Source organism: Pseudorasbora parva, chromosome 5 (genome assembly GCF_024679245.1).
Source record: "Pseudorasbora parva isolate DD20220531a chromosome 5, ASM2467924v1, whole genome shotgun sequence".
Lineage (NCBI taxonomy): Eukaryota > Metazoa > Chordata > Actinopteri > Cypriniformes > Gobionidae > Pseudorasbora > Pseudorasbora parva.
Window position 1 is genome coordinate 16154529 of NC_090176.1, and position 27275 is coordinate 16181803.

At 38.5% G+C, this 27275-nt stretch overlaps 1 protein-coding gene across 13 annotated transcripts in view; it reads left to right on the plus strand.

Annotated features, from left to right (window-relative positions):
* The window catches only part of dgkh (diacylglycerol kinase, eta), a 107665-nt gene that overhangs the window by 42345 nt on the left and 38045 nt on the right, over nt 1-27275 (plus strand). For 9 of the 13 annotated variants that reach the window (XM_067443334.1, XM_067443338.1, XM_067443337.1 and 6 more), the window contains 5 exons: nt 13633-13737; nt 14488-14620; nt 24494-24600; nt 24699-24824; nt 25700-25802. In XM_067443334.1, coding sequence (XP_067299435.1) covers nt 13633-13737; nt 14488-14620; nt 24494-24600; nt 24699-24824; nt 25700-25802 — 574 coding nt within the window. Of the gene's footprint in view, nt 1-1582; nt 1718-1892; nt 2107-13632; nt 13738-14487; nt 14621-24493; nt 24601-24698; nt 24825-25699; nt 25803-27275 lie in introns of those variants that run through there. The other 4 variants (XM_067443341.1, XM_067443340.1, XM_067443342.1 and 1 more) reach the window with 4 other exon arrangements.

Below are 27275 nucleotides of genomic sequence, written 5' to 3' on the forward strand. Positions count from 1 at the left end.
TAAAAATAGTCACAAAGGAGACAGTTGTTGACAAAGTAAGAGTATAATCTATACAAATAACATACAGAACGTTGCTTGGATCAATTGGTTTTGGAATAATTTGATGAGAGCTGTTTGATTCATATCGAGAAGTCTTCCCTGTCTATGGTGAGCTTCCAGACCAAACATCTTGATGTGGGTCCGGCTTGGCAGGCTCAATCCAAGGGGTGGGATAAACGGTTGTCTTTCAAACTCCCTCTGCACGCGATAGGATAGCGCTACAACCAACCAGAACAACGTGAAACAGAGCTCGTTGATCTATTAAACATTCGCCGTAACCGGTCGGCAAAACTCCGAACACATCTTCCCTTTTTAAGAATGACTTCAGTGCCGTTCTTTGTTCTTTTCTCAGAGAAAAGCTTAACTCCCAGTCTTCCAGAGTCACCGTCAAAGCTGATTCGAAATACCGCCGTTCGCCAGCTTATGAAAGCTTTAGCATAAGTTCTGCCAGGAAGACTTAATTGTTACGTCACTTAACTTCTATCTATCCAATCACATTCTAATACTCGGGTATAAAAGATCGGTACTTACTCATGTTTGAGTTCGCAGATGCTGACGCTCCAATTCACCGCCATCCTCCCCACCACCTCCAAGTCAAATCCTTCCCTACTCCACCCCACCACCACCAGGATGGTCCCTTCCATACCTCACGGGGGGGTCGGCTGCGCCTCTGCCTTCATCTTCAGGCAGGATATGCAGAGTCCATACCCTCTGATTGCAAGCTACGGACGGGGCCTATGCCAAAGTACTTTATTGCTTGCTGGGTTGTTAATAAATGGATTATTGTCACAGTATCTATTCTCCCGAGTCTTTCTGGCAGAACTGCGTTTACTAGAAGCATGCTCTGCCGTCATTGTATAAGTCTAGCCTAGAAATCTAGACGCGAATCTAGAGGAAATCTAAACCTGCAAATCTAATCTGCCGTGAGTGTCGTCTAGCAACTCTCAATACACTTCTGAGATGTAAACGCCAAACTCTAGTCAGGCAAATCACATCGTGTATAGAGTCGGTGGGCGGGGCTTAACATAATGACGGCAGAGTTCTGCTTGCGTGCTTTTAGTAAACATAGAAACTGGCAAATTTCGCTCTTTCGAATCAGCTTTGACCACGACTCTGGAAGACTTGGACTTAAGGATTTCTCCTATTAAAATCATTCAGATATTGCGTGCCGTTGCCATATGCATATTGTGATATGAACATTTGCGATATTTTGATAATTTTGATATATTGCACAGCCCTATTACTTGGTCTCATTCTCTGGAGAAAACCTGAAAATCAGCAAACATAAGCTAAAGTTTTCCATTTGCAGTTAGTTGCTCTCTAGGAGAAACTATCAAGACAAAATGTTTTTTTGTTTTTTTTTCCTGCAGCAGACACTTTCTCATAATACAAAACCACTTTTGGCTCCATTTTTGTCTCGGTGTAGAAACCAACTGCTTTGTAGTCTTGCGGTGTTTTTTCTGTTGCTAAAAATAGCTCACAGCACTGTGTGTATGAGAGAGAGAGAGAGAGAGAGAGAGAGAGAGAGAGAGAGGTGATCTGTCTGCGGAACAAAAGGAAATCCTCGGAGTGATGTCACTCACAAACACATCCTGGTGAAGGGATGCAGTCTGAGCAGGGGGGAGTGAGAGATACAGAGGACAGAGTCCCGGCGAGTGATGGGGGATGAAGGCAAGAGGTGAATGCTAGCCCGTTCTCTATAATGACTCGCTTCTGCTTGACTTGGCCAGAGCTCTGGGGATGGTTGTAATGGAGCGTTCAGCCTAGAAACAAATACATGCGCCTTCTTTAGGACGGCCACTTGGCATGCAGGATTTGTTCCTAATTCGTACATCGAAATTTGTGCTTGTGCGCGTGTGTCTCGCCATGTGGAAGTGTTCAGTGTGGCGGTACATGTGACATCGCATGTGTCTCCGGTGGGCTGTTCCTTGAGCGGTGGAGGGTTCTGCAGAGGTTGGGGAGGGTGAGAGATCTGGAGAAACCAGGCTCAACACACACACACACGCACACTCACAGGCATCAGCTCACGATTGCAGAAGCAGCGGTGCAGTTGAGAGCGGATCGCTGGTGAGTGCACTACACACACACGGCATGTGCATGAACACCGTGTCCCGATGAGCGTGTGTCTAACGGTGTCGCCTGACATCTGGGTTCTGCACGCTGGCGGAACGGAAACTTGTCTTTAGGTTCTGGATGAGCTCTTTGTGAGCCGTTTTTCTTAACAATGACGATGTGTGCTTTGGTTTCTGAGCATGTAAGAGGAAAAGGCAGGACGCTGCATCCTGAGGTACACGTGAGCGAGGCAAACCAGCAGCAAGTGCTTTTTGTCGCCTCATCTTGAGAGCAAGATTCCATTATTCTCAGTTGGCACCGGCTAGAGCTTTAAAGGGGCTGCGCACAAATGGATTTGTCATTTTGTATTTATGATACCAAGTTTTAATGCCGCAGACTGATGCGTCTCTTATCATGAGCTGGTACGGAATTGCGAGAGACTTCGAACAGCTTCAGTGCAGCATTAAAATGAGTGAATGCCACTTTCCGTGTGTCGGTACTTGAGGACAAAATGTTTCCATAGACTTAAAAAAAATAATAATCTGATTTTAGATTTAAAATTGGTCTTAGTTCCTGGTTACTGTGTTTTCTGTTTTTAATCATAATTTTGCCTTAGGTAGCTCGTTTTATATAATCCTGCTAGTGTGAACATTTATTAGATTTGTATTTTATTTTTTTAATGATGAATTATTTAATTTTTAAAAGTATCTTCAATGTAGTTTCTTTAATTGTTCATGTAGTCTCTACACTGTAAAATTAAAAAAATTAAAAAATTAAATAAGTTATTTGGTTGCCTTAATTTTGAATTCATTGAAATTAAAATCGAGTTAATGCAATTGACATTTTTGAGAATCGACAACCTTTATTCAAATATTATTAAAAGAATTTGTATGCATTTTGGGTAATTGTGTGTTTTATTTGTGATGACGCAGTGAAACTAAATATTTTCATGATTTATCACATTTTATGTGGTTCAGACACAATAATATTTTCAGTTTTTATGTATGTTTCCTTCATTGTATCAACTCAATTTTATGGCAACCAGGTTCCTTTTTTTTCCAAGTTAAACCATTTTTTTTTTTTTTTTTACGGTGTATTAATTATTCTATGTACTTTTTATAATTATTATGACATGCCTAATAATTATAAATACTTGACAAAATAGTGTTTACAAAGTTCTACATGTAAATTCGTTTCTCAAACTGCAAGACATTTAGCTGTTTTAAAAGGACAAAGCAGAATCTTGTGTATCATTTTTATCAGGTCTCTTGTAAACAGTTCAGTCAGTGTACGATTGCTTTATCAGTGATGTTCTACATTATCCTGACTAATGTCGCTCATTTAACAATGAATTATCTTTTAAAGTCAGGAGAGGCACACCAGATCAATGCAGGGACAATGATAATGAAATCTACTTGATAAAACCAGATTGATATTGGTAATATTATTATAAAATGACTTTGTTGATACGACCCTAATGATCCTCCGCGAGAAAAATGAGCCTGACACGCCTGAGATTAAAGTCCATAAATAGCCTGAGCGAGATCTAATGAAATAATAGTCAATTTTGTCTAGAGGGAATCCGCTGGCTCGCTAATGTGAAATAATGTAGACTTCAAGAGGTACGTATATAGAGGGAGTGCTTTAATTAAATGCAGTATCTCTTTCCTGTGGTTTATGAAAACACTGTGTACCGGTGCAGACTGACAGAGATGATGAATTCTCTGCAGGCACTTTTAACATACAACAGGGGTCAGGCGGCTAAATATTAAGCCAATCACTAAGGCTGTATTAATTTGATAAAAAAAATTAAGCAAAACTGTAATATTGTGAAATGTTATTATTACAATTTAAAATAAGTGTTTTTGATTTTATTTTAATGTAGTCCAGGGATGGTAAAGCTGTATTTTTAGCATCATTACTCAAGTCTTCAGTGTCACATGATCCTTTAGAAATCATTGTAATATGATGTTTTGCTGCTCAGTGTTATTAGTATTCAATTATTAATTAATTATCATTATTATCAATGTTACAAACAGTTGCTGCATAATATTTTTTTGTGGAAATGGTGTTATATTTTTTTCAGGACTATTTGAAGAATAGAAAGTTGAAGTGAACAGCATATAGGGATGCACCGAAATTTTGCTACCAAAATATTTTCGGCCGAAACTTCTATTTTCCGTTTTGGAGGGGCGAAGTCAGTGACCGGAACAGACAGACGTTTAGTTAGCACTTCCTTGATGGCATGATTTGACTGTATTTAGCGTATATTTTGTGCACACAACGTGGTTAAGCTAACAGTTAAACATGTCAGCTGTGTGGACACTAGCACTGGATTGAAAAAAAAAAAAAAAAATTATATATATATATATATATATATATATATATATATATATATATATATATATATATATATATATCGATTAGGGTAATGATATGGTTTCTGTTTATGCGTGAACAAAACTTCCCTAAATATTTATAGCGTGTCAGCCATCCAATAATTGCAAAAAGCTTTGTGCTTGTTTATTTTTAATCTGAAACAAAGCCTCAAATTTAAAATTCTGTCCATTTTATTATGAAATTCAAACAATAAATATTTTGGCGCTTTATAATACGGTGTGACAGATCGCTGTAGGGCCTCAGGTCAAGTGACACATGAACCGATCATCAAATCTTTATATGTTACAACACTGAATAAACATGGGTGACCGCCAGAACGTATGTTGAAAATACATTGCCAATTACCGAAACGAATCGCATCTCATGTAATCGCCCAATCAGTGTTTCAACCAGGGAAAGATGTCAATAAAACGGCTTGTAGGCTTTACAATGACACTTACCATTACATTTGCCTCAAGCAAGCTATTCAGTGTCCATAAAGTCATTAGTTTAGCTTTAGCTAGAAAGAATAATTCTAAAGAGGTGCATTTTGCTAAATATATGCACTGCATTACATACTCATTATATGTTTTTTTATTATCTATTGATGTCTTCATCACATAATGTTTGTTTGTAAAACAACTGTCATGAAAACAAGTTATTCCAGCTTATTGTCATTTAAGTTATTATATTTCACCAAGTCACATTTATTTATATAGCGCTTTTTACAATTCAGATTGTTTCAAAGCAGCTTCATAGTGTTAACAGGAAAATAATGCAACGGTGATGTCATCCAGCTCAGTTCGATTATCATATTGTGTCAATGTGGGCAGATCAGTAATATAGTTCAAATTTTAGTGTCCCCAACTGAGCAAGCCAAAGCCCAAGGCAACGGTTGCAACAAACCAAAACTCCTTCAAAAAAACTTGGGAGAAACCAGGCTCAGTCAGGCAACATATGAGTCTGGCAACATTACAGCTCAGAAGTCATATTAGATCAATAGATATCCGTAAGTTATTCGAAAGATTGAGACAGGTTTTAATGAGGATGTCGTGTCGATGCAACATTTACGGGGGGAGTTTAATAGACACATTTCAGGGATGCTTTGGTCATGTTTTTTTAAACTTGTGTTGTTGTTGTAATTTTATAAATGTCTTTACTGTCACTTTTGATCAATCTAATTGGCCCTTTATTATAATGTTAGATATAATAAATAAATAAAAAGTGGGAATTTCATCTTGTACAGTTGTATATTCTAGGACGATTCATATTTGATCTGTAGTGCCTTAAAGTTGTTATCTTAAAGAGATAATTTACCTTATCTGACACTTAAAATTATAACCTAATGTACCGGCTGTCATATTAGTACAATTATTGATTTAGGTTGCCTGAAAATAAATAAATAAATAAATGTATAATAATAATAATAAATTATTTTAATAATAATAATACACTTCATTAATTTAGGACTAGGTTTGTGGTTTTGTGGTTCTTTTGATATCTCACTGAATCGGAGATGCTTTCCAAACGGTTTCCGTCGAATCCTGTGGCGTTTTCTCACAGACCTTCATTAAAGTTTTAATCTGTTGACTCTAGAATGTTCTATCAGTGTCGTTGATTAGGTCAGACTCATTCCTGCGTTAAATAAAGCGTCATTTGTCTCACACGGATGCTCTCTTCAAACTCTCTCCGTCTCTGCTGCGGACTGGCCTTTCCTGAGTATTGAACTGGAACGGTTTCACTTTCCCCAGACAACAATCAGCCCCCTCAGTCAATGACTGTCTCATTGGTCTGAGAGCTGTGAGATTTGAGCGATTACTTACATCCTAGTGTTCTGCACACTGCTGCTCTTTCAGGTACCCCTTCTTTGACCAGTTTCTTATACCCCTTTCTACCAAAATGGTGCTGGTTTTCAATTTGCTTGTTCTTTGGCCTGAATTTCAACCTACTCTAAATCGAATGTTACTACATAACTAGCCAATGTGATGTTTAGTTCCAGTTTATCAGAAAGTGATGATTTTGCTCTCTTTGACTCACTGGATTTTTCATGCAAAAATCCAATTTTGATCATAAGTTAAATTTATATATATATAAATAGAAAAATGAAAAAATGAAAATAGAAGATATATATATATATATATATATATATATATATATATATATATATATATATATATATATATATATATATATATATATATATATCTTCTATTTTCATTAAATGTTTTATTTGTTAAGTTAAATGTTAAGTTTCAAGTAATGGTTTTTTGTATGGTTATAGTTTTAGTTAATTATAATAACGCTTAATTTTTTCCCCCAAAACTGTTGTTTTGGTAACCTAGAGTGCTAACTACTGTAATGTGTAGTGTTACACAAAATGACAATTCATTTGTGTCAATTTCAAAACAAAGATTCCAACTGCTATGAATCAGTGTATTGATTCATGATTCGGATTGCCAATGTCATGTGATTTCAATCAATCAATCAATCAATCAATCAATCAATCAATCAACCAACCAATCAATCAATCAATCAATCAATCAATCAATCAATCAATCAATCAATCAATCAATCAATCAATCAATCAATCAATCAATCAATCAACCAATCAATCAATCAATCAATCAATCAATCAATCAATCAATCAATCAATCAATCAACCAATCAATCAATCAATCAATCAATCAATCAATCAACTTTATTTATATAGCGCTTTTACAATCAAGATTGTGTCAAAGCAGCTTCACAGTGTCAAACAGGACAGTATTGCAACGAAATTAGATTTGGCTGTACAGTCTTTCTGGAGAAAACAGTGATATTATCAGCTTATTTTAATTTATCATATAGCGACAATGTTGGCAGATTTGTATTATAGTTTATAGAATTAAATAAAACCTAATTCATACATTTTATTTGTATTATTAGTTGAATAACTTTGATCATAATTTTAGTGTCCCCAACTGAGCAAGCCAAGCCAAAGGCGACAAAAGATTTCAGCAGTTTTACACGTGATCCGAATCATGAATCAATACGCTGATTCATTTGAAATCGGCCATCACTATCTAAGTCGTTATTTAGTTTCATTTAGCACAAAAACTATTCTCGTCGCTTAATAAAATAGTTGTAGAATCACTGTAGTGAGATGGACTTTTTATTGGTCTTGCGAGAGGAAATGACATTGGTGTCATTGAAGGCCTTTCTGCGCCATCTAGCCTGCCAAACCAGACCCACATCAAGATGTTTGGTCTGAAAACTCACCATTGACAGGGCTCAATCTGAGTGGCGGGATAAACGGTTGTCTTTCAAACTCCCTTTGCACGGCGTGCACGCAATTGGACAGCTCTACAACCGACCAGAGCAATGAAGGTGAACCAGAACTAGTTGACAGATTAAACTTTCGCCGTATCCAGTTGGCAAAACTCTGAACACATCTTCCCTTCTTAAGAATGACTTCAGTGCCGTTCTTTGTTCTTTTCTCAGAGAAAAGCTTAACTCCAAGTCTTCAGAGTCGTGGTCAAAGCTGATTCGAAAGGCCACGGTTCGCCAGTTTCTGTGTTTTCTAGAAACACGCAAGCGCAACTATGCCGTCATTATGTTAAGCCCCTCCCACCAGCTCTATACACGATGTGATTGGCCTGACTTGAGTTTGGCGATTACAGCTCAGAAGTGTATTGAGAGTTGCTAGACGACACTCGCGGCAGATTAGATTTGCTGCCGCTAGGGTGCGTCTAGATTTCTAGGCTATGAGCCATCGGATTTCCCAAAAAATATCTTAATTTGTGTTCTGAAGATGAATGGAGGTCTTACGGGTGTCGAACGACATTAGGGTGAGTAATTAATGACAGAATTTTCAATTTTGGGTGAACTAACCCTTTAAAACTGTGAAGCTGCTTTGAAACAATTGTCATTGTAATAGCGCTATATAAATAAAGTCGACTTGACTTGACTTGTGTGAAGCCTATTCATAAGGCCCAGAACTGGTTTCAGATTGGGAACCAGCACTGGCACCCTATCATTGTTAAAGAGACTTTAATGCAATCCTTTCCTAGATCGTCTAAACTCCATTTGAATGTAATCATGAACTGCAGTGGCGGCGCACAAGAGAAATCACTCAGTGAATTTGCCGCGTCCTCTGCACGAGCGGTTGAAGAGGCTTTTAGAGTAAGTGGCTGGCAGGGATGTGCTGGGAGTTGCCCGTGTTTGATTGTGTAAGGGAGAAAGATGAATGCTAATGTGATTACTGCATCACAGCCGGGCATGAAAATTGATAAGTATGTTTTTTGGCATCAAAAAAATGAATCCGATATCTCTATAAGTAATGAAATAATACGCCTGGAAAATTCCAACAGCTCTTTCCGCAGTTGACAGCGCAGCCTGGACAGTGTGACTTCTTTATTTGTTTTTGTGGAAGATACGCAGCCTCTCATGCTTGTGGTGTAGATCTGCAGTATCTATGGTGAACATATAAATAAACATGAAGCTGTGCGTCGCTACGCCGCAGCTCTCGGACTGAACTGCCCTTCACAGATCCGCGCAGCACTGCTAAACATGCCTCGCAGACCGCTTGTCATTTACAAGCTAGTAAAGGACAACTGGAGCCTTACATAGCAGCTGCACGGTGCACTGGCACAGGGTGGTATTTACGTAGGAGGCTTCCGAGAGTCCAGTGTGTTCCTGTAGAAGAGGCTCCTCAGATGACTGGACAGCTGCCAGAGACACTCTATGCTTAAAATGACCTTATCTGGTTGGACAAAAGAGTCACCTTAAAGAGGCTGTTTCATGAAATCCCGAAGGTTGACTGCAAAGCTTGCTGTTATTTAGCATTCATGCAATGCTTTTTGTCATTTCAGAGAATATTTTGGGTTCAGTACAAGTTAACCTTTACAGACAGCATTTATGGTGAAATGTTGACACTCAGACTTTTTTTGTGTGTAAAATATATCAAAGAGATGCACTTCATATATTCAGTGTTTTAATTATTTTAATAGAAAATAATTTAGAATTTTTTTTTTTTTTTTTACATACAGTCAAAAATGTAAGGGTCACACAACTGACCCTGACATTTTTTAAAGAATGTCATGTGGTGCAACCAGCATCTAGAAACATAAAAGCTGGAACACAATATAAAATATTGGAAATAATATAATAGAGGAGATTCATGCAGAATCTCATGACTGTGTGTGAAGTTCAGTAAGTCTCCTGAAATATCAAATAACTTTACCTTTTTATGAAATAGAAAGTTTGGTTCTGACATCCTGTTGCGTGACACACAAAACACTTAAATTATGTTAATGAATGTATGTTTTATCTTGAAATATATTAAATGAAAAAAAATCATTAAGTTGTATTTACAAGTATTTAAATAAATAAGAATACAGATGTGATATTTGTACTTGATGGTTAGCCCACATTACATATTAATGTCATGATGAGTCATAATTTTTTAACATTTTTTAGAAATGATAGAAAACCAATATGAATATGAAGAATCAAATGGATAGATGGTATATTTTAAACTATATTTTTATTGTTTTTACTTTTTTCTTTTTTTGTGAAGTTATTTGACATTCACCTGATTATGACAGAAAGTAATTTACAATGGAAGTATATTAAAATAACCATTTAATTATCAAAATGTACATTTTTATATAGCACCATTCAAAACAAGATGAGTTTACCAAAATTAATAATACATTAATAATAAAATAAAATGTGCAATAGGAATGATAGACAAAGGTAAAACTGAAATCTTATACATATAAATCTGTAAAATGTATTTAAAAAAACAGTGACATTAAATTTAAAATCTTTAAATGCACAATAATTCGAAAGAAAGATAGGAAACAAGAAATTCCGTCATTATATTTTGCACACGCTAATGTCATCCCAAACTGAAATGCGGTTTTCCCTGCAGATCCCTGGCTCCACATCGAGTGCATTAGTGTAACTGCGGCGCGATGAGTTCAAATTACTAGTAATCAACATTATTATGCCACAAAACCTGCTGAAAGAATTGTATCGAACCCGGAACATCCTTTTAATGATACGCTGCTAATACCTTACGACTTTATGACTTTATTGTCAAATGGCAAAGGATGTCATGCTGAAGTAGAGACTGAAACCACTAATGAGTTTGTGGATCCTGAAAGCGCAGTGAGTTGGGGAGGGTTGAAACACTTAGATGCAACGGCACTGTAAAAACACAGCAAGAAATAACAAGCCGTGGATGGAGCTATCCAAATGGCAAACATATAATGAGCTACAACGTTGACATCCACATAACTCTGTTGCGTTTGTAATTCTCTCTCGGCACCTCTGCTGCTGTTAGTGGATCTCTTCAGTGCGTTCCCCTGTAATCCGCTCATGCGGCAGCTACAGCCAGTGCAGTTTCTCATAGGGAGATTGTATGCCGTTGTGTAACACCAATAGCGTTGTTTGGTAACCACACCTTTGAAAACTGCAGTAACCACCAGATATACAAAACCTAATTAGACACAATTCATTACCCACCGTGCTAGATGGCAATGGCTGATTTTCCAAAAATGAATGAGGCAACTTATGGATGAGACATTTATAAAAAGAACAGATGGGTTTTGTCTATCGCATCCATGCAAGCTCTTTATTGGAGCCAGGAATACAAGGTTCTTTCGCGTCTCTTGATAATTAGTGTGAACATTGACACATGCGCTTGGGGAGGATCTGTGATGCCAGCTTAATGCGGATGCAGAGATTAGAAACAAGTCGACGTTAGAACAATGTTTTAACGGTTTGGCAGAGCACAAGCAAGATCTCAAGTTTCTCCTAGACTGCAATGAAACTGAAGAAGAGCAAACAGAGACTGGAAAAGGGCTGTAGTAATGTGACGCGTTTGTTTTAGAAGTTCAAAAGAAATCTCAAAATGTCTCAAGCAGTGCTCAGATTTGTTCAGACTACAAAGTTTGCAATGAAAAGTCAGAGCTCGCAATGTGAAATCGGCTCATGGTCTCATATGTTTTAATTCATCCTCAGGAATTTAGGGATGGAACATTCTGAGATTGACTTAAAGGGTTAGTTCACCCAAAAAATGAATTTGATGTCATTAACTCCTCACCCTAATGTCGTTCCTCACCCGTAAGACCTCCGTTCATCTTCAGAACACAGTTTAAGATATTTTATATTTAGTCCGAGAGCGTATGCAAGTGTATGCACACTATACTGTCCATGTCCAGAAAGGGAATAAAAACATCATCAAAGTAGTCCATATGTGACATCAGTTAGTTCTCAAAAAATACATTTTGGTCCAAAATTCACAAAAACTACGACTTTATTCAGCATTGTCTTCTGTTCCTGATTAACTAACTGATGTCACATATGGACTAATTTGATGTTTTTATTACCTTTCTGGCCATGGACTTTATAGTGTGCATACGCTTTCATTAAGGAACAGAAAAGCTCTAGGACTAAATATAAAATATCTTAAACTGTGTTCTGAAGATGAACGGAGGTCTTACAGGTGAGGAACGACATTAGGGTGATTTATTAATGACATCAATTTCATTTTTGGGTGAACTAACCCTTTAATACTTAAAAGGTAATTTCACCCAAAAATCCAATTCCACCCAAATCCAGAAGAGTTTTATTTATCTTCAAAACACAAATGAAGATAATTTTAGGGGTTTCTGTCCATTACACCAAAACTCACAAAAATGCACATATTAACATTGATCAATGCACATACATGGAGCACATCAAATATTTTAAACAAAAGCTCAACTGTACTTGCGAGAACAAACCTTGTAAGTTCATGTGAATCAGGCAAGGACATTTGAGCTTCCCCTTACCTATATATATCTGCTTTATGCATGTGCATTGGTCAATGTTTATATGTAAATAAAAACCTAAATCAAATGTCTTTTTATATTTAAAGCGATCATGTCTCTTCAGGAGACTCATCAGAAACCACTCGATTCATGTGGCTTACTTTTGTGTCCTACACGTGTCTTTATGCTACAAAAAAGCTTTTCTTACTTAGTATTTTTGTCTTATTTCTAGTCCAAATATCTAAAAATCCTTAAAACAAGAAACATTTACTAGACAAGCAAAAGTAATTGTCATGTTTTGGAAAAAAGAACTCAAAATGAGTTTTTGCGTAAAATAAGCAAAGAAAACTGCCACTGGGGTGAGAAAAATAATCATAATTCAAACAGAAAACAAGATTATTTTGCTTACCCCATTGGCTGATTATTTTGCTTATTTTAAGCAATAACTCTCTTAATTTTTTCAGAACACAAGAATTTTTACTTATCTAGTAAATGTTTCTTAATTTAAGAGTTGTTAGATATTTTGAGTAGAAACAAGACAAAAATACTAAGTAAGAAAAGCATTTTTTGCTTGAATGTTTGGTGAAATGGATTTTCAGTGGAGGGACAGAAAATGTCATTAAAAATATCAGATATGAGCGAAAGTCTTATGGGCTTCAAATTAAATGAGGGTGAGTAAATTTGTGTGAACTAACCCTTTTACTGAGAGCCAAGTCTTTTGAACTATGAAAGAGCAACCTCTGAGAATCGAAAATCAAATGTTTCATCCTGAGATAATTGGCCACCAAATGTCATATTTTGCAACAATGTGAATCTAAAAACAATGAATCAAACCCAGTGTTTTTAAACTCAGAGTGGCCAACGTGAGAAAGTGGTTTACGTTGTAATCTGCGGTCTTGTCTCGGTGCAGGTGGTAAGCTGTAATTCCCTGAGGACCGTATCACCTGCTTCCCCACGCAGCGGAAACTGTTGTTGGGTTGCCGCGTGCCTCCGCAGTGGCACCACCGGCGCGCGGAGATGTTAAGGGTGCCGTTATCAATAAATTATAGTGGTATTAAAAGCGCAGAGTTTGACTCGTGTTGAGGCTGCCCCTGTTATGAAACAGGCTTTTAGCATTTTCTCGGGCACTCCGCCTGTCAGCCTAAATCTCGCTCAAGCATCCGAGAGGAAAAGACCTGAGGGGTGGAGGTGGCCGTTAAAGAGGAGAAGAGGAGGAGGCGGGGGGGTGAGGGGCTTGTCCCGAGCTTCGTCTTAAAGAGCGGAAGCACGGGTGGGGTGGGGGGACTCATTGTCAGTCGCAGTCAGTCAGGCAGGAGGGTGAGACACTCCGCTCTCATCTCCCCATATCTCTGTCTCCCTGTAGGTAATTACACCGTTCCGAAGGCTTATCCTGTGTGCCGAGAACAGGAAAGAAATGGAGGACTGGATCAGCTCACTGAAATCGGTTCAGTCCAGAGAGCATTACGAGGTAAGAGCACAGTTTGAGTTGCATCTTGCATGCGTTCTGAGTGTTTGTTGGTTGTCAAACCTACTTCTTGCTCTACCTCTCCCTCTCCCTCTTAACTGTTTTCAATCAGGTTATGTGTATTTCAGGTGCTCTAGAAGAACCTGCTTTCAAATGTCCTTTTTTTTCTTCTTCTCAGCGTTAATGAGATGCATTTGAAAAAATCAAGTTAACCATTTAGTTCTGGCGTTACCATAATAGTTCTGGAAGGAGGAAATTTTGCTCAATGTTTGCAGTTGATAATTCACTGACTCTAATTGCGCATGTGTGCATGTGGCGGCTTTTCACATCTGAAACGGTATGTCGCATGCCAGAAAATGAAAGTGCGGACTGCAGCGTCGGGTGTTAACTGTATGCTCACTTTGATATGAGATGAAGATGGTTATGTAAGACTCTCAGCCCCCGTGTTCTGCAATACCACACCCCGAACTCCAACCGTGGGCGCAGTCGGCCTCTTAAATCACTGTCCTGTTGCATCAGGGTTCTTCTGCTAGATGTAAGAGCCAATGTTACGGGGGAAACTGATTGTCAGGGAGAGCCGTGGTGTGGTGTTGCACACAGGAGGGTTGCGTCTCGTACACCTGAGGCCAATATACGTATGCATGTCTCTGTGTTGCATGTGTGTGTGAGCTGAAAAGCATAGTGTTTGTTTTAGGGGCTCTGAAAAAGTCTTATCCTGGCGCTGCCAATTTGTCTTAACTTCTCCTTTGCTAGACGGCACAGTTTAATGTGGAACATTTCTCAGGGATGCACAACTGGTATGCCTGCTCCCACGCTCGCCCCACCTTCTGTAACGTCTGTCGGGACAGCCTCTCAGGGGTCACTTCTCATGGCCTCTCCTGTGAAGGTAGGTGTTTGCCCATCTATCTATCTCTCTCTTCTCAAATCCGTATGTCGGATAATCCCTCTTCAATTATGAAGCTGCTTCGTTCAGCGTGCTGTCCTTCCCCAAAGGTGTCATATTTTCATCAAACTGCTCAGGGGTGATCAAGGATGGTTCAGGGTTACATTAGAGTCGGTTACACTGGTTAGAACTACTTAGTGCAGAAGCACAGCTTATTGAGGAGGAAAAGACTTGCAGACGGAAACATATTGCAATAATATATCAATACGCTGACGCCAGATATCTGTCTTTTATTTGGTTCAATTTTGCATTTCAAGGATACTTGTTGTACTTCTGTTGAGGTGCTTCCACATCAATCAGAGGAGAACTATTGTTGCTTTTCTTGTTTAAGAGTCTACATGTCTGTCCTGTCTTGCGTAGCAGATGGGTGTATTGTTATTATGGGCATGTGCTCATGTCTCGGTCAGACCTCTCCCCCTTTTTATCTCATTATTGGTTTCATTTGCCCCACCTGTTGGATCCGCCCACTCCAAGTGGGATTTGAAACCGGGTCCGCCGGCATGAGAGTCGGACGCTTTAACAAGCAGGATAAAGGCTGCAACTAAACAAAACACCCATGTTGTACACAACACAGGACAGACATGTGACACTACAAGTAACTCTAGTGTATACAATTTTATGTCAACTTCAAACAAACACCAATCACAGCCTATTGTACTTCAGTAATCTGACATATTTTTTTAATTTAAAAGTATATATTTGTCAATACAAATGGACTTGTAGAATGAGCTTGGATTTTATCCATCTGGAATTGGTTTTCGTAAAAAGAGGGATTGGAGCCAGGTGATTAGAGAGGAAGGACTGAAAAGTACCAGTGTAATCAGGGTTTGCCTGGTTAACTTCAGCAGTTAGCTCCTACTGGTAGATGCAATAACTATGACTTATGTGGTCAAAAAGCATGTTCAAAAATAGCTGTGTATTGTGATGGGGAAAACTTATAGAATTATATTATAAATTGTGAAAAATATTAATAATAATAATTATTATTATTATTATTATTATTATTATGTTACTTTACATTATATAAAGAGCTTTAATTGTTGACTTAAACTAAGAACATAAAACAATAAACGTTAACTGACATAAAATAAAATAAAAACTAAACTTATTTAATTTAGTTTGTTTATTCTAACTTAAAATAAAAAATAATGCAAATGTACACATTTATGATTATGCTCATATAATGCACTATCAATTGGTCCATTTTATTGGATTGATTGATTGATTGATTGATTGATTGATTGATTGATTGATTGATTGATTGATTGATTGATTGATTGATTGATTGATTGATTGATTTCAATATTTTTTTCTATCTGCCACAATGAGTTCTAATATAGAATAATTTGGCACCTCTGCTTTATGGCTCTGGGGCCGGTTGCACTAGCTGTGCATAAGTTAGTCTAGTTTTGACATAAATGGGCATTGGGCACTAAGTAACCTATACACTACTACATATTTTTGCATTGTAACATTAAACTTAGTTCTGTTAGGACCACTATCGTCAAAGAGGATTGACAATTAGCATATAGTTTGGATTGGCGATACTATTCTGTTCTGGGCAAAATAGCATGGATGAAAGCAGGGAGAGCAGTGATAAGCGATTAAGGTAAACAGAACAGAACCAACAACATATTGCAGATATCATTAACGTCTATATATTAAAATGTACAACAATTCAGGAATTTATTCTGATTCAGGGTGAATTAGAATATCAAATCCTGACTGACGAGAGGAGGAGCTGGGGATGGAGGAGGGTAATTAGCTCCGGAGAAACACGATAGCAGCTGATAATACTGAAGGAGCTTATATATGCATGCTGTGATAGACCCCTATAAGTAGGCGTGATCAGCTGACAGTCAGCGGATGCGAGCTTGACTAACGTGACCTTCCAGAACTAACGCTATGCTTGATTTGAAGCGTTTCGAATCCAATGATATTGGTTTACTGAAGGTAAACGTCAAATTTTGCAACTATGCATTACTTTACGGAGAGCTTGCGTCCTACTGGTTACGTTCTGCCTTAAGAACAAATTGTGCAACTGAAAAAAGTACAGAGTTAGTTACAAACTAGCCAGTAGTTACTAAGCATCTAGTGTGGACTTCACATTCCATTTTAAGAAAGAACTTACGAATGGCTGGTGCAACCTCACCCAGATGATTGGCTTTAAATTAGATGATACAATAAAATGTGATATTTAAAGACAAAAAGACAAACCACCAATAATATGAATCAATAATATGAACCAGTAAATAGTGCATATGACCATGAACAAAAGTATCCAAAGTTAATCTGTAAAAAGTCAAATCAAGTCAGTGACTTTTATTTATATAGCGCTTTATACAATACAGATTGTTTCAAATCAGCTTGATAAACAGGAAAATTAATCAATGATGCAAACAGAGTTCATTTTGGCTGTACAGCATCTCTAAAAGAAAACAGCATCATTGTTCAGCCGAAGTTAGTTCTGATGTAAATATATTAAATTATTAAGCTAATTTCATCTATAAAGCTGTTCTGTAGTGATGTCGTTGTCCATCTCAGTTCAGCTCTTGCCCAAAAGTGTCAGTGTATTCGAGTCAATAATATTGTTGAATATTAAGTGTAAACTTACTAAGCAAGACAGAGGCAAGGAACCCAAAATCTGTCAGGTGAAAGATTGGAGAAACAAACTTGGGATAAACCAACTCATTCGTGGGGCTAGTTTCAATTCATCATGCCAGTATGGAAACAAAAAAAGATACTTTTTAAAAACATATATATTGACCAACCACAGCACCTACAGTATATACTTAACATTGTACGACGGGAAAATAATGGTGTATTTTATTTTGTATTTTTTCATATTAAATATTGATGTTAAAGTTTGTGGCTATTTTTATTATTATAGATTGTTTTATTGTGTATTTTATTATTATTTTATATAGAGTTATTTGTCAACTACCTGCAGAAGCACCTCAAAGAACATGTTGGCAGGTTAAAACACTCTCACTAAAAATACCACATCCAGGGTCATGCATTATGAATGCTAATGGTGTGACATCATGTGGAAAGAGAGTGCTAATTACTTTCAGAGATATGCAGATGGTCTCATTAAACTCGGCTAACTGTCATTGGCTCTCGCATAGCAGGAAGTAAAAATAGTAAGCCTCTCACTCTCTCCTCAGTTTTAATGAGAAATTTAAGTGAAACCCACACTGCATTGTGCATAATACAAGCCTCATTATTATAGTCGTCATAATGTTCCCTAATGTTGATTTTTTTCACTAAAACATCAAGGTGCCATTTAGAAATGGCAGTTTTCTGGGGTCACATTGCATTAAGCAAAAGTGGATTTGTGTGGTCGCAGTGGTCTAGAGAGCGATAATTAAGGAGCACTTTCCAGTGCTGTTGTTTCGCGTTTGTGTTTCCAGCAAGCAGACACACAGACTCAGAGTATTAATTACTGTATGTGTTACTGTGGAAAGATGATCTCATTTCTTTCAACAAACCTCTCATTACTATCTTCAGGCTTGAGAGCCGTTTCTTTTCACATGGAAATTGCTTTTGTTTTTGGCTGTTAACTGACAATAGCATTAGAGTGGACTATTGAGTGAACCCAAAACATTATTTATTAAACAGATAATTCTGGTCATAGATGCTGATTGGTCGATACAGAACTCTAGTAAGTTATGACACATAAGCTATGTTCACACTGTCAGCCCAAATCCGATTATTTGTGTATACGATTGGAATCTGATCTAAACGCACTATGTATCGCAACTGTTCAGATGCAATTTGTGTGTCCATGCCGCTCTTTCATTTTCCAGAATATTTGCATTGGTTTCTATGGCAATGATGTTGCATTGGTAGGTATACGCCAAAAACAACAACAACCGCAACATGGAGGAGTTTGCAATACAGATGTTGTCTTATTTACAACATGATATTACGTAACCGTTGCACTGGACTACTGCAAGAGGATTACTCTACAGTGGCAGAAACGAAGGAGGCTGGTTATTACGTGCTGTTTCAAAACATGTTTCCGTTATTCCATCATTTTCTGCTGTCTGGCACTTTGCAACAACACACATTTGTTTCTGCAGTGTGTTTTAGCATGTTTCCTATGATCAAGTTCTGACGTTTATGTTTTATGTGGCTTGAAAAAAGACATATAAAGCACACAAAATCCGATCAGATTAGTCAGACTGAAACGGATTCCCAGAAGTGCTCTTTTTCTATTCACACTTTCTAAATCTGATCGGATATGCACAAAAATTGGATTTGGACTGACTGTCTGGATGTAGTCTTAGTGAATTTTCTAAATAAAGTAATGTTTAAATGCCTTTTTTTAATGCAGTATCATTTTATTAAATCAATAAAGCAATGTTAGATTGTTGTGTTAAGAAGTTTCATTTCGTCTGTTCTTTTTGGCACAATAAAGAGTAAAGGATGCTTTAGGTGTGTTGATAATTTGGGTAGTATGTGTTTGCTTCATCTCTATTTTTTATTAATATTACACAATGCTGTATGGATCCAAATTAAATTTTATAGTCAACATTCACAATAAAAACTGATAATTCCAATATAGGGGTGTCCCCGACTAAGGATTTACACATTCGAATCAGAATTTTCGAATCTCTCGATGGTCGACCGATAGTCGAATCATCTATGTGTGTGTAAACCATAGACCGGAAAAAAAGAAATGGTATAAACGGGTTGGGAAGGGCAGGACACTAGTCAGTAGGAGGCTAAGACTATTTTTATTTTACTTTACACACGGCACACAGCCACCACTATTAATAAAGTGATCAAAACTAGGCAAAACTACACATTTGTAAATGAACCGTTCTCTCATAACATTTAAAAGCCGCGATCGAAACACAGAACATCACACAAATATATAAAAGAACATTTTGATAAATAAACCAAAAAAAAATACCTGCCTAGAGAGGAAAAGAACACTTTGAGTGCGTTTATATGCACATTCTTAAGCCGATTGTACCTAAAGGGGGTCGCACACCGGACTGAAGCTCAGCGCCGTGTCTCAGGGATCTCACACCAGGCAGACGTGAACATTATATACGCGCAAGCTCAATTTCGACTTCTGACAGAAGAGCTGCACGATGAGTGTATCTTGTAGCACAGGGTAAAATCAGTATATACATTCACGATTTGAGGGAAATATACATTCAATCGCCGCGGACAGGCATCGAATGCCGCCATCGGTTTATATGTGTTCGAATTTTAAAGGCACGGCGCGTCCGGTGCGAAGCTCAGTGCCCTTAAAGGGGCGATCGCTCAGTGCCGTGACACCTCTTTATAACACTAATATTGAGCACCCCCATATTGCCAAAATGGTATGATCCTCGTTTCATAACACCCGCGAAAATTCGACTATGATATCAGTAGTCGAATCCGGTCCTGCATATCGATGCATCGGATCTTCGACTATTAGGGGTCACCCCTAAATATGACTTGAAGGCACAAAAATCAAGGAAAAAAGCTTTATTGACTTCCGAAATGTAGTTCATTGGTTCATTTGATGATCTTTATATTAAAATATGTAAAATAATGTTTCACCTTCGTTGCTCTGGTTGGTGTAGCGCTATGCTATCGCGTGCAGAGGGAGTTTGAAAGACAACCGTTTATCCCGCCCCTCGGATTGAGCCCTGTCTATGGTGAGTTTCCAGACCAAACATCTTGATGTGGGTCTGGCTTGTCAGGCTAGGCCAAGACTGAGTCAAGGTCGAGATCTGAAGAGGGCCAAGACTGAGTCAAGACCGAGATCTGAAGAGGTCCAAGACTGAGCCAAGACCGAGATCTGTAGAGGGCCAAGACTGAGTCAAGACCAAGATCTGTAGAGGGCCAAGACTGAGTCAAGGTCAAGATCTGAAGAGGGCCAAGACTGAGTCAAGGTTGAGATCTGAAGAGGTCCGAGACTGAGCCAAGACCGAGATCTGTAGAGGGCCAAGACTGAGTCAAGGTCGAGATCTGAAGAGGGCCAAGACTGAGTCAAGGTTGAGATCTGAAGTGGGCCAAGACTGAGTCAAGACCGAGATCTGTAGAGGGCCAAGTCTGAGTCAAGGTCAAGATCTGAAGAGGGCCAAGACTGAGTCAAGGTCGAGATCTGAAGAGGGCCAAGACTTAGTCAAAAACAAGATCTGAAGAGGGCCAAGACTAAGTCAAGACCGAGATCTGAAGAGGGCCAAGACTGAGTCAAGGTCGAGGTCTGAAGAGGGTCAAGACTGAGTCAAGGTCAAGGTCTGAAGAGGGTCAAGAATGAAATAAGGCAGAGACCAGAAAAGGTCAAGTCTGAGAGCAAAAGACAGTTGAGTCTGATTCAAGACTGTAACCTGAAGAGGGTCAAGGCAGAGGCCAGAAAAGGGTCAAGACTGCGTCAAGTCTGAGGGTAGAAGACAGTTGAGTTTGATTTAAGAATGTGACCTGAAGAGGGTCAAGGCCAGGGCCAGAAAAGGTAGAAACTCATTCAAGATCAGAAGATTGTCAAGTCTAAGTCTATCAGGGTCAAATACTCCTGAGTCCATGAGAAGACCAAGACCATGAAAATATGATTTCAAGCTCAGGTACTACAAACACAATCAAGGAGGCCCAACATAGCACTGCAATCAACTTTAAAGCAGGATTACAAAAAAACAGAGTTTACTAGTCAGCAGCAAATTATTTGATATGCTGGTGTCCCACTCTCAACAAGCTTGACCAGCTTTCCCACCAAGATCTGACCAGCTTGGGCCATCATGGGAATTCTTGCAGGTTTACGCCTGTCTTTTCAGCACAGTTCTTTCAAGTTGATAGCAAGAAGTTTATAATGATCATTGCTGCTTATATTTCTCTTCGATTTCCTACAGCAGCCAATCAATAAAAATTGATGTGAGACATAGGCCCCAACAAAAGAAGCAAACTCAATATTTCTCACTCTCTAATTTGACAGAGACATCCTGTCCATTAGCAGCGCATCGTAAACAGCCTTACGTTCACTCAGCATTACTGAATTGTCTGTAAATGGTTTACTAACAGCCCTGAAAATGACATTAGAGTGTATTATTGGAGATTTGTTTTCAGAGCCATGTGAAATGGTCTGAGCTTAGACCAGCTCTGATTACAAGATCAGTGCGGAGCCCAAGCGAGATGAAGAGCTCTCTGATTAGTGTTATGAATATCTGAAGAGGACGTGTGCGCTCTTGTCTCGTCTCGATAGATGTGTCTCCTCATTTATTATTAAGAGAAGGCATTGCAGAAAGTGGAAATTCCCAGCATCGGACATACCGTGAATGTTTGGCTTCCTTTCTCGTAAACAGCCCCATTCAGCACATATCCACTCCGGTTCTGGAATACACCAGGGAGGAAACACTTTCTGTAGTGACTCTGTGGTGTCCCGGCTGGCAGGGCTTGGCTGGACTAAATGCATCTCTGCTCTGGCGTGATTAGCCGTGTCATTGCAAATCTGTGTAATCCTACAGGACATTAGAAGTCCCGGCAGCATATGGAGGCGTAATGCGCTCAGATACTGAGATGGGCCGATTTAACTGGATTTGAGGCTTTTTCAGGGTCTGATTCTTGAACTGTGGGCGCCAGGAAGCCCTGCTTGTACAGAACAAACGGGCCCTTAATGTACATGACGTTTTTTATTTCTGCAACTTGTAGAGACATCTGCACTGATTGCAGCATCTGTGTCAGGAAACAGCTGAGTGTACATTTTAAGTTAGTAAGAATGGAGGTGGCCACGATAATGTGCTGAAGCGTACATTATGGAGGAGGAAGCCAGCCAATCAATCAGCCACTTAATTCTCCTTCTGGAAACGACCAGATGAACATTGCTAACTTGATTAGATCTGCAATGCAATTTAATAGAGGAAATCAACAAAGAACTGTCAGCCATTAGCTTATTGGACCTCACCCACTCCGCTGGTGAGGACAGTACAGAATAGCAGCGTAGTTTAGAGGTCGAGTTACCCAAAAGTTTCCAGAATTTAAAAGAAATCGAAGCATAATTCAAAACGCTTTCCGACATGACAGATAGCTAAATAAAAGTCGGCCTGTTGTGTTAACCTACTTTAGAAAGATTCCCATTGTAAACAATGATAATTGAGATTTGAAGTGTAGATTTCTAGATTGTTTTGTCACGTTATAAACCTAAAGAAAATTATAATGTTATTGAAAAAGATGTTATTACCAATGTTGCAGGCTTATTTTAGTGTATTTTAGCATTGTCAAAAATATCGATATTTCGATATGTATCGATACTGGAATATCTGAAACGATACGATTCTCAGTTTTTACAGTATCGATATCAGCTGCGCTCTCCTCTCCGACCGAAAGCGAGTTGACACACACCGGCATATTCTCACTCAGCCCGGTTAATCTCTGAGCACGGAGAACGCGCGTTAACACACGTGACAGTGTGTTATTGTTAGTGTGTGATCGGTCTGAATTTCGCGAGGGATTGCACATAAATTAATTCTACTAATCCCCGCAGATTTCGTGCTCACATCTGAAGCGCACACACACATAGCCTACCCTAATAAAGCCGCCTCTGACATGATACAAGTGCAAACATTTGCTTCTTTTTCCAGCTTATTATTGGTCAAATACACTCAAAGAATTATCAGTGCACATCTGAAAGAGTATTAACGTAAACACAGTCGCAAACAGTTCAGGAAGAACGAGGAACAGGAACAGTGTTTAGGATCCATGCGTCCTTTAGTCTTAAAGGGACCGCAGTCATTTGTTATTCAAACTACAAAAAGACAAACGATCACACTGCTCTTGGCTGATCAACTTGTGCAACTTTAATAGTTTCATCTGTACGCTATTGAATTTTTTACAAAGAACATTATCCAATGTTGTTTTAAATGTAATTACTATGCATTTTTTTATTCAGTTTCTTATCTGAATGTTAGACCTACCTATAAAAAATAAAGCAGTCTATTTAATTTGTATCTTCTATTCTATTGCATTTATTTGTGCTATTGTTTGTAATCTGTTTATTTGTTCTTATTTTATTACTGTTTAGTCGTCTTTTTAAATTCAATTCACCATTCGAAATCAAGCTTTCTTGTGCTGTGTGTAAGCTATTGCAACACAATTACCCCATTGTAAAAATACATTGAGATAGCAAAAATGTGTGAGATAATTTTAATAGTAATTGATCAATTGATCAATAATTGTTCAAATCAAAACGATGCCCAGCCCTAAGGAACATGCTGGCCACATGAATTTTTAGTAAAAAATAACAATGAATAATAACAAGTTCTGTTGTCATATTAAGCATCTTATCTTATCTTATGTTTTTTTTTTTTTTTATTATTACTGTGGTATCGATTTAGTATCGATATATCGATATTTTAGTCTGGTATCGTATCGAAGTCATAATTTTGGTATTGTGACAACACTAGTGTATTTAACGTAAGTTACCCACAGGTGAAACAGTTTAGAGGGTCATGCAGTGTACAGTAGGTTAGGAATTATTCTTGCTGCGGTAGTCAGCGCTATTAGTGTTACACTGTGTAACATGCTACATACACGACTGTTTGGCCATACACGACTAAATTACTTACCCACTGCGGCGTCACCCCCGTTGTTAAAATACTTGATTTTCTTAAATTAGTTTTTAGCATTTGGTTTTTCAAATACTTTTTCAATGTTCTCCTCAGTTAAACACTGTATATTGTGCTGTCTGATTTAGGAAGTGTTCTCCCGGCATCTTTTATCACCTCATATTTCTTTTCTGAAAGGAAAATATTTGATTGTCACATAAGCATCTCAAGGTTACTGCCAGCCAGACTTATAACTGGTTTGCACATTTCCCTCTCACAGTGTGTAAATTCAAGGCCCATAAAAGATGCGCAGTCAGGGCCACCAACAACTGCAAATGGACAACGTTGGCCTCTATCGGGAAGGACATCATTGAGGATGAGGATGGGGTGAGTCGCATAAAGCCTGTGGTTCAGTGAGCTAATTCATAACCAATAAGTCTGTTCTATATGCCTGGCTACATTTTTATTACATTCTATTCCTATAGATTGCAATGCCACACCAATGGCTGGAAGGCAACCTGCCCGTCAGTGCCAAGTGTGCCGTTTGCGACAAAACGTGTGGCAGCGTGCTGCGCTTGCAGGACTGGCGTTGTTTGTGGTGCAAAGCCATGGTAAGAAATAACTACATATCTCAAAATGACTCTGGCAAAGCTTTATAGACACATCATTTTCAAAGGGGCGTCTCCAACGGACGAGGACGTAACCAATGCAGAGCGACGGAGAAACATCTGAGACAGCTATTCTGTTTGTGATTTCGAGGAAGATGTTGCAATGGCTTCTGACGACTTTTGCCGTTGTTGTTAAAGAAATATGATAATAGCTGGTCTCCACCGCCACTACATCAACATTTTTGCAAAATTTGGAAAGCATCTCAGACTGACTGAAACATCTCGGATTGACGGTCGAACAGAAAAAAACAAGCTATGATCGCATTTGCCCCCATTCTGAGGCATTTGTATTACGATTAGAACGCGATTTGCAATATTGTGAAAATAAAATATGAGGAGTCTTTGGAAAATTGTCTCGCAAACTTTATTCAAATTCAGTAATTTCAGATGTGTTAGAACATGATCACACTCCCCATCCTCCTCATCAAAGTAGCCGGTGTAATCCACATCTGGTAGCCGAGTGTTGTTCTTTGCTCGGGTTTTAACGTAAAGGAAAAGTTTAAATCGCTTAAAACAGACGTGATAGCTAATTCGAATGAGTGATGTTCCACGGCGGCATCCATGTTTGTGATGTACAAAACTCTGCTTCACCGTCGCTGCGCTGTCGTCATCGTGTAAAGCCCGCCCCAACGTTTCAGATTGGTGCGCGATTTCGACGGAATAGAAATGGGTTTGAATGAGCTCTCTGCCAGACTACTTGCAGAGCAAATCTAAATTTGCTGGAAGTTGTCTGGGTTTTCCCAGGCTAAGAATGCCTTGTAGAATGCTAACTACTTCAGGGAGCCTTTGACCTCTAAAAGCTGTCTTTGCTTGGACAGGTGCACACGGCGTGCATGGATATCTACCCCCGCAAATGTCCCCTCGGCCAGTGCAAAGTGTCCATCATCCCCCCGACCGCCCTCAACAGCATTGACTCAGACGGTAAGACTTTACTCTTCACAAGTTTAAGAGTACGAATATATAAACATTGATAAATAGTAATATTGTATAAATAATAATATCAATGTTATTGATAATAAAATATGAATGTAAATCATATTATTTATACAGTAGATTTACTTTATTTGAGTGAAAACGTTAAAATTGTCACATTAAAATTGTCACTTTGTTTTTGTTTTTTTAATTATTATTATTATTATTATTATTATTATTTTGGTTAACTTTTGGAGGTTATAATCTCAATAAAATAAGCTATAATCAAAAACAAAAAAACAGGTAATTAGGTCTGTTTTTAGAGTGTATTTATTTTTTGAATAGATTTTTTTGTTTGTGTGACAGAGTGGAAGCTTTGAGAAAGTTTTCAAAGCTTTCAAAAGGTTAAGGCCACTGAGAGTGGATGATTGCCTGATTGTGTGCTTATCCATGATCCCACTCTGGATGTAGTGTATGATAATGTATCAGGGTGTGTGTGTGTGTGTGTGGTCCTGGTAAACCCTACATTATATACAGTTTTTTACAGCATAAAGATCACTATGTCTATAGAATGTCCAAGAAAACCAAGTGTGTGTGTGTGTGTGTGTGTGTGTGTGTGTGTGTGTGTGTGTGTGTGTGTGTGTGTGTGTGTGTGTGTGTGTGTGTGTGTGTGTGTGTGTGTGTGTGTGTGTGTGTGTGTGTGTGTGTGTGTGTGTGTGTGTGAGTGTGTGTGTGTGAGTGAGTGTGTGAAGTGGAGGAGGAGCTCAGGTGGAGGGCTGCTATAGATGGAGCTCATTAGCTTTGCTAATTCCCAGGCTGCATGAAGAGCAATATCTTTTTCATTACACCTTTGAACTCCTGTGATTTGATCATACACATCAGATGTGTTTTCTCCTTTCCTGAGAGACACTCCTGTTCCTTTATTTTCCTTTCCCATCTCTCCGTCAGGTGTGGAAAGTCACTTTCCCTTAGAGCATCTCGTCCCAACGCATGTAAACATAACCGCCTCTGGTGGACCATGTGCCTGGAAAAATTTAAGATGAGAGCAAACAAAAGCACTCTCCCATACCCAGCTCTCTCTTTCTGCATTATTGTCCTGCTGCTGTGGATTCATACCTTGACTGTTTGCTCAGTGAGCCTGTCTTGGAGCATATGCCACTGATTTCCAGGAAATTGCACATGGCCTTTTATTGACAGCTGTATGGATGCTATATAGAGCCACTTCATGCTCAGTATGTTGAAGGTTTAAAAATAGCTAAATGACTGTGTCCAAACGCTGAAAAATTCTGCTTTCTCAGGTTGTATGGGTAGAAATGTGAATTTAGTGTTTGTGCAACATACTGAATGCCTTCTTTTCCCCCCCAACTTTTTAGGCTATAAATATATCATGCATTTAAAGTGGCAGGCCACATAACTTAAGCACATATAATAAACAGAACGGTATCGTACAATGGTATGGACGATAATATAGCTAACACTAGG